Source organism: Diplotaxodon limnothrissa, linkage group LG18 (assembly GCF_057381915.1).
Source record: "Diplotaxodon limnothrissa isolate DT_005_m linkage group LG18, D_limnothrissa_male_GT1.1, whole genome shotgun sequence".
NCBI lineage: Eukaryota > Metazoa > Chordata > Actinopteri > Cichliformes > Cichlidae > Diplotaxodon > Diplotaxodon limnothrissa.
In genome coordinates, this window is record NC_140613.1 from 12,940,763 (window position 1) to 12,954,660 (window position 13,898).

At 39.2% G+C, this 13,898-nt stretch overlaps 1 protein-coding gene across 1 annotated transcript in view; it reads left to right on the forward strand.

The window, feature by feature from the left end:
- The window catches only part of LOC146613209 (RNA-binding Raly-like protein), a 48,156-nt gene that overhangs the window by 23,487 nt on the left and 10,771 nt on the right, over positions 1-13,898 (forward strand). Inside the window, exon 3 of the mRNA XM_085377932.1 lies at positions 12,173-12,248. Within this exon, the coding sequence (XP_085234058.1) occupies positions 12,173-12,248 (76 nt within the window). The remainder of the gene's footprint in view (positions 1-12,172; positions 12,249-13,898) is intronic.

The window sequence follows — 13,898 nt, forward strand, 5'->3', positions numbered from 1 at the left end:
GTCACGTAAGGCTCTGGTGCATCAGGACTCTGAAATTGAAGCGGCTAAATGGCACCGCATCATTAACTTTAGTATTATTATTGTGATATTTCCTATTTTAAAGAAATCTAAGTCACTACTATTACATAAAATCAACCCATGCAGTAAATTTGAATGTGAATTTTTGTATTTCTATTTTGGCTTAAATGTGATTAAGCCAGTGGTTTTCAACCTTTTATTAGCTTGCGAAGGAGGAAAATGTCACAAAAATTGTTCTCCTTTCAAATACAAATAACCTCCACATCGCTTGTCTGATTAAACTTTGTCCTTTTATTGGAGGATGAGTACCAACATGTTGGGACCTACTGGTTTGAACAATGAATTATCAAAGTAGCTCATCACAGAGTTGGTGACAATTCATGTATGCTAAAGATGTCTCACGGGAGGTTTGTGTGCTTGTATTAGTTTAGGCAGGTGGTTTTGTCTACAGTCCACCTTTGAATGAAGTACACAAGTTTTGGAGCAGATGTTCAAGTAGTTTCAAGCACGTTGCAGCTGTCACTTTGTTTTCCAGCTGCTTGCACAGATTAACAAGCGTGTGCTTATGTGGAAGTGTTGGACCGGCTCCAGGGGTTAAAGTGCTTCAAAGTGTTGCACTTGAGAGCCACGTAGTTACATCATAGGAAAAAAAAATGCCAAACTGGAAAAGGAGGAAAGTGCATTAGTGCAGGAGTGCAGCTCAGGAGAGATGAAAGACTCTTAAATTATCTTTACCTCAGGCTACAGCTGTATGCTCATTATGTTTTAATGCAAAAAAAATTAACACATACCAATGTTGGGAGATACAACAGTGGCATCAGAATGTTGCCTTTTGTGCTTACGAACATCCGCCTACTAATAGTTATATCGCCAATGTGATATTTAGAGTCCAGTGACTCCAGTCAACTTGGAAGTTCAGTGGCCTAACATCACATTCTTCTAAATGACTCATAGATCAGCAGGTCAAATAATTTCATTAGATGCTCAGGAGCTTGAAGACAGGCTGCCAAATTTATGCACTGCCAGGAAACCATTTTCCTGAAAAGGGCAAAAGAGTAAAGTACACGGATTTCATTAAGGAAGGACAAGCTGTTGAGCGATTAATCTCCGTATCCCCACAACAAAAACTGTCTAAGCCCCGAGGTCTTCATCCATATTGGAATAACTACATGGTTAGACGGAGCCATGCAGTTCAAAGAGAGCTGACAGATTAATTACAGTACACTTCTTGGGTGGGAGTCCTGCAAGCAGGTTAAGACTAAAGTATTTGATATTGACAGGATGATTCATATATGTCAGTAGCTCATTAAAGCAGTCCAATCTTAAATTCACTCTAACTGCGTTTGACTTCACATTGAAACATATATAACAAGCTATTTCAAATTCCTATTAGTAAGAATGAGCTAAATCAAAGCGACTTACAGGGAATTTTGAGATAAAAGATATCTTCCAGTAATTACCTGGTCACAGATCTAACAAAAAAGCGGAGCTACAGCTTCATTCATAGTACTGCATTGAATCCCTGTCACAGTGCGTGACGTTGTGAGCTGGTCCGTCTGCATTGCTCCGTCCTTACAAGTGAAACTCGGCTGATCATTTTCAACTCGGAGCTGGTAAATATTGAACAACTGTTACTTTTAATCAAGTGCAGGGAGAAGAGAACACTTTATACACATTTGATTCTATACACATAATGTCACACAGAGCTGTGACAACAAGAAAAACAGCCTGTGTCCACACTGGCAGAATACTAGCTGTTGCAGTAGAATAATGGGCACACTAAATACAATTACAGCCTATTACATTTTGTTTCACAGAGTCACGAGCCTTGTGCTAATCAATGTGTGCATATTACCACCAGTCAGACCTGTCACAGCTGCTGCATCGCTGCGACGTGTAGTAACATATTTTGGGGAGGCGCAGGTCAAGCTACAGCATAGGGTGTAGGCCTACGCTGTAGATTGGATGTGGGTACTATAAATCAAGCGTAACTATGTTAGTTAAGCTGCTATTGAGCTTGGAGTGAGGGGGGAGCTATTTTGGGCACTGCTGGTCCAGGAAGGATAATTTATGGATGTTTTTCTCATAGAATATAGAATAAGGACTCGGTGCTACACCTGGACGGCATGAAGCTCTAAATTATTAACAGCTAAATACAAACTATCAGGTTCTTTTAAATGATTTTTCAATGAAAAGTACAATAATAATAATAATGGATTGGTTTTATATAGTGCTTTTCAAGGCACCCAAAGCGCTTTACAATGCCACTATTCTTTCACTCTCACATTCACACACTGGTGGAGGCAAGTTACAGTTGTAGCCACAGCTGCCCTGGGGCAGACTGACAGACGCGAGGCTGCCATATTGCGCCATCGGCCCCTCTGGCCAACACCAGTAGGCGGTAGGGTAAAGTGTCTTGCCCAAGGACACAATGACCAGGACAGAGAGCCCGGGGATCGATAAGGCGACCTTCGGTTACAGATGAGCTTCCTCACCTGATGCTTTGGCATGCTATTGAGAGTGCATGGCATTGTTTTTTTGTGTGTGTTTATAGGAATGGCGATATTTTTCAGAACAAAAGTAGAAAGGTATACATGTCATCATCATCAACAACTTGTACCTCAAGATATTAACCGAGACGTCCTAGGTGTATTGATGAAAGGATTCACTGCTTTAGTGTTATGTCTGCATACATACTAAGAATATGTTAATGCAGTAGATGATTCAGTTTATATCTCTGATCAGTTTACCTTCAGATTATTTGCCGGCTTTGATGGTTTTATCAACGCTGCTGGACTTTTACATATAAATGAACATCAGTCACACCTGAGCCCTTCAAAAATGAGTTCACACAGCACCGATTTCTGTGTTTTGCAGTACACACGTTTTCAGTATCTTGCCTGTCACAACACATCCACGCTGTCAAATCATGGAGATGTGCTTTTTTTTAAACTAGCATTGATTGAATTGCCAGAACTCAGGAAATGGTAGACACAAAAGGCAAATACTCCTGAAACCTGGTGTTCAGGTAAACGTTTACAGGCTGAAACAAAGTATTAACAGCAGAGCAAACATTTGGGTGTCATAAATATACAAAAGATAGGATGTAGCCTCCTGGTCTGAAAAGAGAGGCCAGTATTGACCAGCAGGGGGCGACTTCTGTGGTTGCAAAAAAGAGTCCAACTGTACAAAAGAAAGTTCCTACTTCTTGTTTGTGGGTGATTTCTCGTTACACACTGCCTGATGAGATTAGGCTTTCCAGGCAAAGGTTTAAGGTCATCTACTGTAATTTATGGTGTGGTAAATAAATGATAAAGCAGGGTACACTTTAAAGTATTGATACTTTGTTATTGACAAGTTACTACTGTAATATATGAGTGTGCAGGATTGTTGGTATCTTAGTATAATCCATGGGAGAATGCATGTGATGCCTGGGTAGAGTTTGTCTTTAAATGGCACTCTCACCACATCCATTTATTCTTTTTATCTCCAACTTTTCAAACTTAGCATCGTTAGTCCACCAAACAGAGATTCAGACAAACGCACACTCGCAGTCCTTGGACTGCAGAGTGGAAGGGGAATCACACAGACACAGTGAGAGGACAGCATCTGAAATCCACCCGGAAAGATCAGGTTGATATCCTTAACATGGCTGACCATTCAGCAGAAGCTTTGAGCCTTTCCAAATTAAAATGCCGCAACTTGTTAAGTCTGCTTCGCTTCGTACGGCTTAACATCATGAAATTTTTCTCGGTTAAAACACTCAAGAAGCTCCCACCAGAGATGATTCATTTATGAACATCTGACTATCCCTGTGATCCACAACTCAGGTCAGAGACTTTTCTTGTGAAATCAGCTCTAAATTGAATAAATGTGTGTTAAATCGAGAGAAGTAGTGTTTTATTGCATCGTGTGATGTAGTCTACAATATAGGTAGCCTAACATGAACATAGATGGTTTGTAATAACATTCAGTTCAGATCTAATCCCATTGTCATTCCTTGCGACTGTAAATCACGCTCCATTTTCATTGTGAGCAGTAGCAGTCTCGTTCTATTACAGTAATCAGGTCATCAACTTCCAGACTGAATATCCTTAAGAATTAATAGGTCTTTGTTTTTATATTAATATTATTGGATAACTGGCTTAAAACGGTCTGAAAATTACATTAACATCATTTCTTGGTATTATTTCTAGGACAATATATAATCCTCTAAATATAATTATGTGAACCAGAGATGATGATGTCCGCATGTGTGAGCAGTCAAACGCCCAGCGGCACATTCGCCGTGTCTTCTCTTTCAACCTTTCAGTCACCCTGCTCCATTTGAGAAAATGTATTTTCAGGTGTCGCAAAAAGAAAAAGAGCTGCCTGTGCCGATGAGCTGTGATCGGAGATTATTCAAGTCTGCTCTGTCAGATTTACAGGGCGCGAGAACACAGCCTAGATTGAATCTGCGGCCGCTGTCTTGCAGGATGTCTCTTAGTGGTACATTTGTATTCATGCAGGTGCCTGGATGATCTCTTAATCAAATATCACTCACCTGCTCTCAGGATGCGTGTAGACTCCGCAGAGATGGGAGTTTGTTCTGTGCCAGAATTGATCGTTTGCCTGCCAAAAGATTATGTTTTGGCATTAGCTGAGGAAGGAAATGTTTTCTCCCATTTCTTTTCTCAGGTGATATTGTAGTACTACAGCACTCACCTCCTCTGTCATAATTGTTTTGTTTTTGCAGCGAGAACACTGAAGGACGGCAGTGTTAAATGTTCAGTTGCTTTGTACAGTCTCTTCAAATGTATTATCACATATCAAAGTAACCTCACTCAAGAGGAAAATTGCAAGTGCTCTGTGATTCAGCTTACGCTTGGCTAAATAGAGGCAGCGGAGGGGTTATGCATCCATTTCCTTTTTTTTTTAACTTTTAAAAGCAGGCTCGTCTGATTCAGATTTAGCCTGTGCTATGACTCCCTTTGTCTGTGCCCAGTCCAGTTATCATGTCTCCGGAGGGGAAAGTTACGAAGGGCACTGTGAGCTGAGGGATCAGTATCTAACTAAAACAGACACGCATGCAAGCAGTAACACGGCGAAGCACTCATAGGTAATTCAGCACAGCCTCATTAATATGAATAAATCCAAAGTGAGTCAGAGGGCCCCTGAGGTGCAGATGATTGTATTCTTGAAGGAGCCACTGTGGATAGATAGAACTGTTACTGAGCTCAGTCGCAGCTTTTCTGTAGGAGACGCTGAGCTGAAATGAGGTCTTGTAAAGTCGGCTATTGGCCCTTTCATCTTCTACACAGACGAGGAAGAGGAAGACAGTGTGAAAACACCACTTCAGCTTTTGAGACTGTGACTTACAAACTGACTGTGTAAGACAGAAAAACATGGCTGGAATATTTCACATTGCACAGTAAATAATAGGACGTACCATTGTAGGTAGAAATGTTAATATGGAGTTGTAGAAGAGGGAGGTTAGTTGAGAAGTTTATGAGAGAAAATGCACCAAATTACACAAAAAAAGTAAATATGTTAGTACTGAAATTCCCAGATTTTTAAAGTCTTAAAAAGTGTAAACAGGGAATATCAGTTACACATTAGTGAGAAGCTGCTGTTGTGCAGTGCTCAGGTTTAGGAAATACTTGTGTAGCATCCACAGAGGTAGTTTTATTTGTAGTCGTATTACTTCCTGAAAGGATGCAGATGCTCTGTGGAGGTAATACTTTCAGTACCATTTGACTATCTGTTTGTGCGATTCTGCTAAAATACACAAAGACTATAAAGCTGATATTTTGTGAGACTTGTTGTACAGGCAGTGGAAAGGAAGAGGAAGAAGTCTGATGAATTTTTTGTGTGGATCTGAATGACTTTTTAACACATAGTGAGATAGTGTCATTGGCCCTGGCAGATGTCCTTGTCCTTCTGTTATTAACACTTGAACCAGTGTCTAAATGTGAGGTGAACATAAGAATTATCAGCCTGCTGATAATTATCACCCTCCCTATGAAGTGTATAAAAGTCTTTGGTTGTTTCAGCAGACAGCTGAAGTTACTAGCTGGTGAGCATACTGGAGCACTTAACGACAAAATATCCGTTGAGTGCTTTAGTTAGCTAAAAACAGCCAATGAAAACATTTATTTAACCAGATTAAAATTTTAAAAAACACTCTGTAACCAAACACAATGTAACTAAACTAGCTAACATAAAGAAAAGCTATAAAAAATTTTATTTAAAAAATATAAAATAAATATAGAATTGTATACATTTTTGTCTGTGTGACTGTTTCAAGTGTTTGTAAATGTGACTTTGTTATTTCCTGGTTCTTGTTTTATTACATTAGTTCCTTCTTGTGTATCTCCTGCTGTCTATATATTGTATGCATCTCCTCCTGTTCTTTGTTGCGTTCTCCCCTCTAGCTGTGTTTGCAGATTGTTCCAAGTCTCTTCCCAAGTGCCTAGTTATTTCCTAGTTTCTGCCTGATTTGAGATTTTTTTGTTTGTTTTTTGTTTGTTTCTGCTGAAGTAGAGCAATAAAGCTGCAAGTTTAAGTCAGTCTCGTCTCCTGCACTGGGGTCCTTTTCCTGTCTGCCACACAGTGAACCATGACATGAACACTGAAACTAAATATTTCTGAACAATAAAACTGTAACCTTTTGCCTTCAAAGCTTTAATTCTTCATGACAGATGCAACAGGGTGCTGGAAACATTCCTCGGAATTTAAAAGGTGCTCTATTGGATTGAGATGTTGTGACTATAGCAGCCATTTGAGTACAATGGACGCATTGTTATGTTCAAGAAACCAGGTTGAGATAATCTGAGCTTTGTGAAAAGGCACATTGTCCTGTTTGAAGCAGCCGTCAGAAGACTGGTACACTCTTCATAAAGAAATAAGCATGGTTAGCAACAATGTTCAGGCAGGTTGTGGTTTTAAAACAATACTCAACGGATACTGAGAGGCCCAAAGTGTGCCAACAAAATATCCCTAACACCATTACTGGACTGTTGATACAAGGCAGAATGCTTTCACGTTGTTTACACCCAATTCTGAGCCTTTGTGAATTGTTGACACTGATGGCACTGTGTGGTCTTTTGCTGCTGTAGACCATCTGTTTGAAGGTTTTCTGGATACCTTTTGGTATTTTAGTTATTGTCGCCTTCCTGTGAGCTCAAAGCAGTTCTCTGGCATCAACCATTTCAGCTATGACACTTACCAACTTACTGAAATCACTGTCCATACTCATTCTAATGCTTGTGTTGGGCTTGAGTAGGTTGTTTTGACCATGTCTGCGTGCCTGAATGCCTTAAGTGTTTGCTACGTGACTAGCTGATTAGATATTTGCTTTAAAAAGCATTGAACAGGCATACTTGATAAAGTGAGTAGATGTGCGTTGTTCATCATATTCTGACAGCAGTGCATTCTGCATTGTAGCAGCGCCAATAGGAGTATGCTCTCAGGAGTTAAGAGGGCGGCCAGTGTTTTTACAGTGTCTGTGACAGACTTTCTTCTACTTTGAGTTCACCTCTGTGATCGGTTTTTGTGGCCAACCTGGACATAATGGCTTCAGCAAAGTACATTTTTATATTCCCCTTCAATGCGATGCCGCATGCAGTTTATAGTATCAATCAAGTCCTAAGTGGCTATTGCTTAGCAACACAGGCTCTATCTCCTCTATCTCCCGCTTCAACTTTTTATGAATACACGCACAAACAAGTCTCGGCTGCAAGCACACATATACTTATTCATGCGACTTTTGTATATGATTAGTATAATGACTGTAATTAATCAGAGACTCTATGTGTGTCTGTTGAGATGTGGAGGGAAGGGGTGTTGTGAGGTGACAGTGTTCATTTTAGAGTGCTTTTTAGTGCTCCACTCTCTCTTTAATGACCCTAGCAGGGGCCCAAAGAAGAGCAGGCTTTACAGTGCGAACCATTCCTCACGTCTTCCTGTGTCCTAATGATAATGATACAGCTGTCCCTGTGCACCTGAGAGCTAGCGATACATCCCCCCACTCCATTAGTCCATTAGGGAGAACAAGGAAGGAAAGGAGGAAATCAAGAGAATGAGAAAGAGCGAGACAGTCTGGGCTCCAACCATTGCACCCATGGTGATTCTGTAGACAATGTGATGGAAGATCCAGACACATCTGCAGCTGCAGGACTCTGTGTGAAAATGTGAATCTGAGAGAAGTGCTTGGATTTATCTGAGATATTTTCCATTCTTTAATTCATAAGATTGGTGCATTAATATTGCAGCAGAGAGTTCATGCTTACCCCACCCCTGGAAGAAAAAGCCCAAAAAACTGCGACTGCAACCCTTTAGGCACAACAACTTGACTCCAGCTCCAGTCATGACACTTGCTGCTGCATGATCCCCAAAGCTGATGTTTTATCTCTGCAACTCAAGGGTGACTCATCCATCAGAAAGGGATCTCTGTTGCTGCTTTGTCGGTTCACCCCTGTGTTCGTTTGTGTGTATGCGTGGGAAGGTGGCGTTTTGATTTTTGTTAGTGTTTTTTGTGTATGACCTTGAGCAGCACTCGAGGCTGATTGAGCAGAAGCAACGTCGGAAAGCCGACAGACTAAACGCGGTATGATACCAGCCGGGTTTAATGCGCCGGTGTTCTTGGCAGGTAGAAGGGGCTGTCAATCATGGCAGTAGTCATGAGGTGCGTGCAGATGAGTCACAGCTGTCTGCTAATGCATTTGAAGGGGATTTCTTTCTTGAAGTCCCTTTTTTGCACAGTCAGTCTCGGTTGTTTCGAGGCTCTTACAAAATCTTGCAAACTATGCACCGTCTGTTTGAGCGTTACAATGAAGTGAAGTGAAATCATTAAATGAATCAATGTTTTGTACCCCAGTTCACCTGGTTAGTTTCATCACACAGAGCCCTATAGGCACCCAGACAGCTCAAACTAAGAAAAGCTCTTCACTACTTCCTCATCTCTGATGAGATTGCTATTTCACACCTATTAAAACAGAAAATAGAGGAAGGCTTTTTCAAATGGGTTTTCACATGTTATACACTAGACAATCTATAGATAAGTCTTAAAAGATGAATTTTCATTGTTCAACTATTAACTAATTAAACTATAAGAACATTTGGGATAAGATTTGTGGCTCTTTTCCAAATATAGACTGTATATAAAGGGTGGACGTAGCTATTATGACATCATCAGCTGTTTTTGGAAAGCTTAAATTGAGGAATTTGAATCTGACCTACAAATTAAGAATGCCAAAAGCTCATATGGCAGCAGCTCTCTAGTTATAATGCAGGCCTGGCATTGTTTATCGTCTATTTTACTTAAATGGGGCCATAATTTACATAATTTACAAAAATATACGTTCTGCTTTATTACAGAAGTCTTAAAGTTAAAGGTAGACACTAAACATTAATCAGGAAAACATTTAAGGAGATCATAAATAACATGACTTAGATGGTTGTTTTCTGATAGACTCTGATACAACTCGATTTGTTTTTCATTTCCCCTGGATCGCCACCTCCTGGCCACTAGAAAGAATGCAGGTTTACACTTTTATATCCTTCTTCATATAAAATCGAATAACTGCGTTAATAAGGAAACAGGAACAGTAAAGTAGCAATGAATACTCCATAACATCCTGACTGTTATAAATGTTTTTAATGACAAACACAAACTGACCATCGCTCACTCGCTCTCTCGCTCTCGCTCTCTCTCTTTTCTTTATTTGATCCCATTGATATGGTCATGCACTCAGAAATGCTACGAGACGTAATTAGCTTTAGCTAGCAACCACCCTCTTACTTTTACTGCTGCTCTTTAATTTAAAACGATGTTGGCCCACTTTTCACAGCATCTTTCATCTTCAAAACCCACTTTGACCATTCAGCTAAGAAATTTTAAATAAACTTCCTTTTAATGCATGAGATCTGAGGGTGAGGATCATACAATTTTAAAATTCACAGTTTCGGCTGAACATCTAGTTCAGTGAGGATGAATGTACACTGCTACAGTACATGAGCCCTGGCCCATAATATGGCAATTCTGAATGAAAACACTGTCACACTGATAATCTCATAAAAATGCAGTTTGTAATTTGTTCAAACCTTTAAACAAAAATTCTTAGGAGCTTGAAAATGCCCAGGGAGCCTCTTTATAAAGACTGTGCTACATCGTATGATGTGGTATTCTGCAGGACAGGCTAAAAAATAGCTCCTGGAGTCAGGCAGGTATAGTGCTTTTATAAGAATATAACTATAAAATTATTACAGTATACATATGAAGATATGTTTACCCTTTATTTTCCATTATCCTATTGTCTCCTTGGCAACATAATTTTATTTGTGCCACTCTTTAAAAAGCTTTGGGTGTAGGTGCTTTGAAGTCTTTTGGTTTCATAAAAATAAAAGTTTATGGTCATCCAGGGGGAAAAAAAAGCTGGACTCATGAATGACCATCATAAATAAGCACTTAAAACATTGAAGATTTACTTCCATCTGTCATAAGATGTATATGAATATAGAGGATTAAAATGTGTTTATACAAATATTCAAATAAAAAATAATATTATGATCTAAGCATCGGTGTCCTTCATTACGATATAAATATTTATTTTTTTCACACTGTAGAATATTTCCAGTCTAAGCAGAAAACAATTTTTTGTGTAACATTTAGGTAAAATTACAGTGCTTGGAAAATCAAGTTATGTTTTATCAGAGAAAATAGCTACAATATTTGCATTGATATTAACCAAACGATAACTTAAATGACAGAAAAAAATCATGTTGGTTGTTTTTAATTAAAACCCACTTGAACATTTTTTTAAATTGCAGCTGTCTTCATACAGTCTCTCACTTCAGAGGCTTAAAAAACTGTTGGACAAGATAAAATAATTTTAGATATAAGTATTATATTTTTATACTTTCATAAAAAACACCAGCTGCTGTGTTTTCTCCCTTCAGATGCTCTGTTTGGCTTTTACTGCAGCCACCTTCAGTAGCTGCTCATTTGTGGGTCTCTGCCTTCAGTTTTGTCTTCAGTAGCTGAAAAGCATGCTCTGTTGGACTGGGATCAGCTGACTGACTTGGTCATTGAAGAATATCCCATTTCTGTCTCTTGAGAAACTCTCGGGTTTCTTGGGTGCAGCTTGCTTTGGGTCATTATCCAGTTGCACTATGAAGCACTGTCTGAGCAGTTTGGCTGCATTTGGCTGAATGTGAGCAGAGAGTACAGCCCCGTGCACATTTTGCTTCTTCTACCAGCAGTCACATCAACCAGCACTTTCGTTTGGTTTCCCTGGCAGCCATACATGCCCACACCATAACATTGCCTCCATGTCTGACAGATAATATGCTTTCGATCATGAGCTGCTTCTCTCTGTCATACTTGTGTCGCCCCATCACTCAAGTTTAGAAATTATATTTTTCCAGAACTAAAGGCTTTTTCAGATGTTTTCTGGCAAATTCTAATCCGGCCTTCTTGCTGAGTTTAGCCAGTAGTCTGCACCTTGTTCTGCATTCATCTCCTATTCATGAAGGCTTCTATTGATTGTAGACCTTGACAGTGATACTCCTACACAGCAAAATCTTTAGTGTTAAATTAACACTTTTGACAGTGTTATATGTTTAAAAGTAACCTAGTCAGTTTTGAAGATTAACAAAGACTAACACTGAGCAGTGCTGATTTTCTAACACTGGAAAATAACTCAAAATGTTAGAAATATTCCAGTGTTAGAAAATCAGCACTGCTCAGTGTTAGTCTTTGTTAATCTTCAAAACTGACTAGGTTACTTTTAAACATATAACACTGTCAAAAGTGTTAATTTAACACTCAGAGGTGTGGACCCATATAGACACTCTCCAGTGTTAATTTAACACTGGAGAATTTGCTGTGTACCTCCTCGGGAGTGTTCTTGATTTAAGTGTTCACCTGGACCTTTAAGTGTTACCTTTGAGCCTTTGAACATTTGCCTCTTGAACTATTAATGCAGTTCTTTTGTTAAAGCCCTTGAACTGAAGTTGAAAATGTATTGTCTGTGATGGTGTGCAAAGGCAAAACGACACAAATTGGTGCAATTGTCCAAATATACGTGGATCCAACTGTATGTTGTGGATGATCTTTATATTATAAACTGCTTCTCTATCACACCACGACTTCAACTCTCATTTTTTCCCCCAGATATCAACATGGCTGGAGAGCCCAAACCGTACAGGCCTAAGATGGGCTCCAAGAGGCCTCTCTCATCCCTCTACAGGTGAAACATGTTTTTCTTATTTTAGAGTGTCAGGTGGATGTTCCTTTCCTGACCTACTTTTTCTGTTGTACCCTCTCCCTCTGCTGTCTGTAAAATATGTGTTTATGATCCTCTCTGGCAGGCTGTGCTCTTAAGGACAAACAGCCAATTCCCTACTTGTGCTATTAGTGCCATTTTTTGTCTGTTGCTGTTACACACTTTGCTCTTTTGTCATCTCGTTGAAAGAAACAACAACAAAACAAACCAAAAAAAAGTCCACACAAAGTTGCTTGGCAGTATAATAAAAATACAAAATAACACCTTATTCAGGCTTTTAAAGGAATAGTTTTGGGAAATGTCTCTTCCTGCGGGGGCTTTGAATATGATTTACATAGTTTAAGACACAGACTGGAAACATGACCAAATTCTGTCTATATTATATTCTGTCCCAAAGTAACAGGATCAACCCAGCAGACCCTCTGTTAAAAGCTTACACAGTCATGTGAAACAGACAGGTTTGGCAGGACTCTTTGGAAAAATGTAGTGCACACTTAGTGCTTCAATCAGAATTAAAAGGGTAAGTAGCAGCCAGGTGCTGTTAATCAAATGCACTTGATTAACTGATAATCAGCACGTGTGAGCGCCCCCATAAGAGCAGAGGTTTTGACAGTTTGCTGGTCTGGAGCTTTCAAGATTGTCAAAAAAATCCACAAGATACATCTCCGACTCAGTTAGCTTATTGAAATGTTAAAGTTCACCACAATACAAAATGGAACAAGTGTGGTTTGTTTGGGAGGTTTGCACAACAAAGTGTCTTCTCTCTAAAAAGAAAACAGCAGCACAGCTTTGGTTTGCATGGTTCTGGAAATCTTGTGAACAAACCACTTCTAGGACAATGTCATTTAGACAGATGACACCAAACTGACAATGTTTGACTATAATGCAGTGTCATGTTTGGTAAAAACCAAACCCATCAGCACAAACACCTCATACCAACTGTCAAGCACCGTAGTGAAGGGGTGGTTAATTGGACTTGGTTTGAAAATGCAGTCCCTGAGTTTACCATAAACTCCTCTGTATACCAAAGTGTTTTAGTCAAATGTAAGGCCATCTGTCCTACGGCTAAAGCTTGGTTGAATCTGGGTAATGCACATATCAAGCCTAGCAGCAAATCTACAACAGTCTCTTATTATACAAGCTATAATAACTTGAAGCAAATGAATCATTGGGTGTTCCTTGGTTTTCTCACACTGCTTCAACATGTCGGCTTAGTTGTTGTTAAATAAGTGAGATGGTGTGTTTAAATAATTTTAGAACCTGGTATTGAGTCATGAGGCTATGAAAGGTTTATTAGTATTATTTTTTGCATGATTATGTGTTATTTAAAAGATAATAAGATAAGAACAAGAGTTTGGGAACTCCTTTACTAGAGGATTTGAAAATGAGAAGGAACACAACATACACATAACAAATTCTACCTATTTAAACTGTCTCACTAAAATTTAATAAAATCTGACAAAACACGTGTTTTATGTTTGTATGTTTGTATGTTAAGTAAAATGGTCATGTTGTGGTTTTGTAGCAGTTTTATGTGCCAGACTGATTTTGAAGAGATTACATCAAACATGTTGCCTGGGCAAAACGTGCTGAAACATGTCAAAGATCCAATCT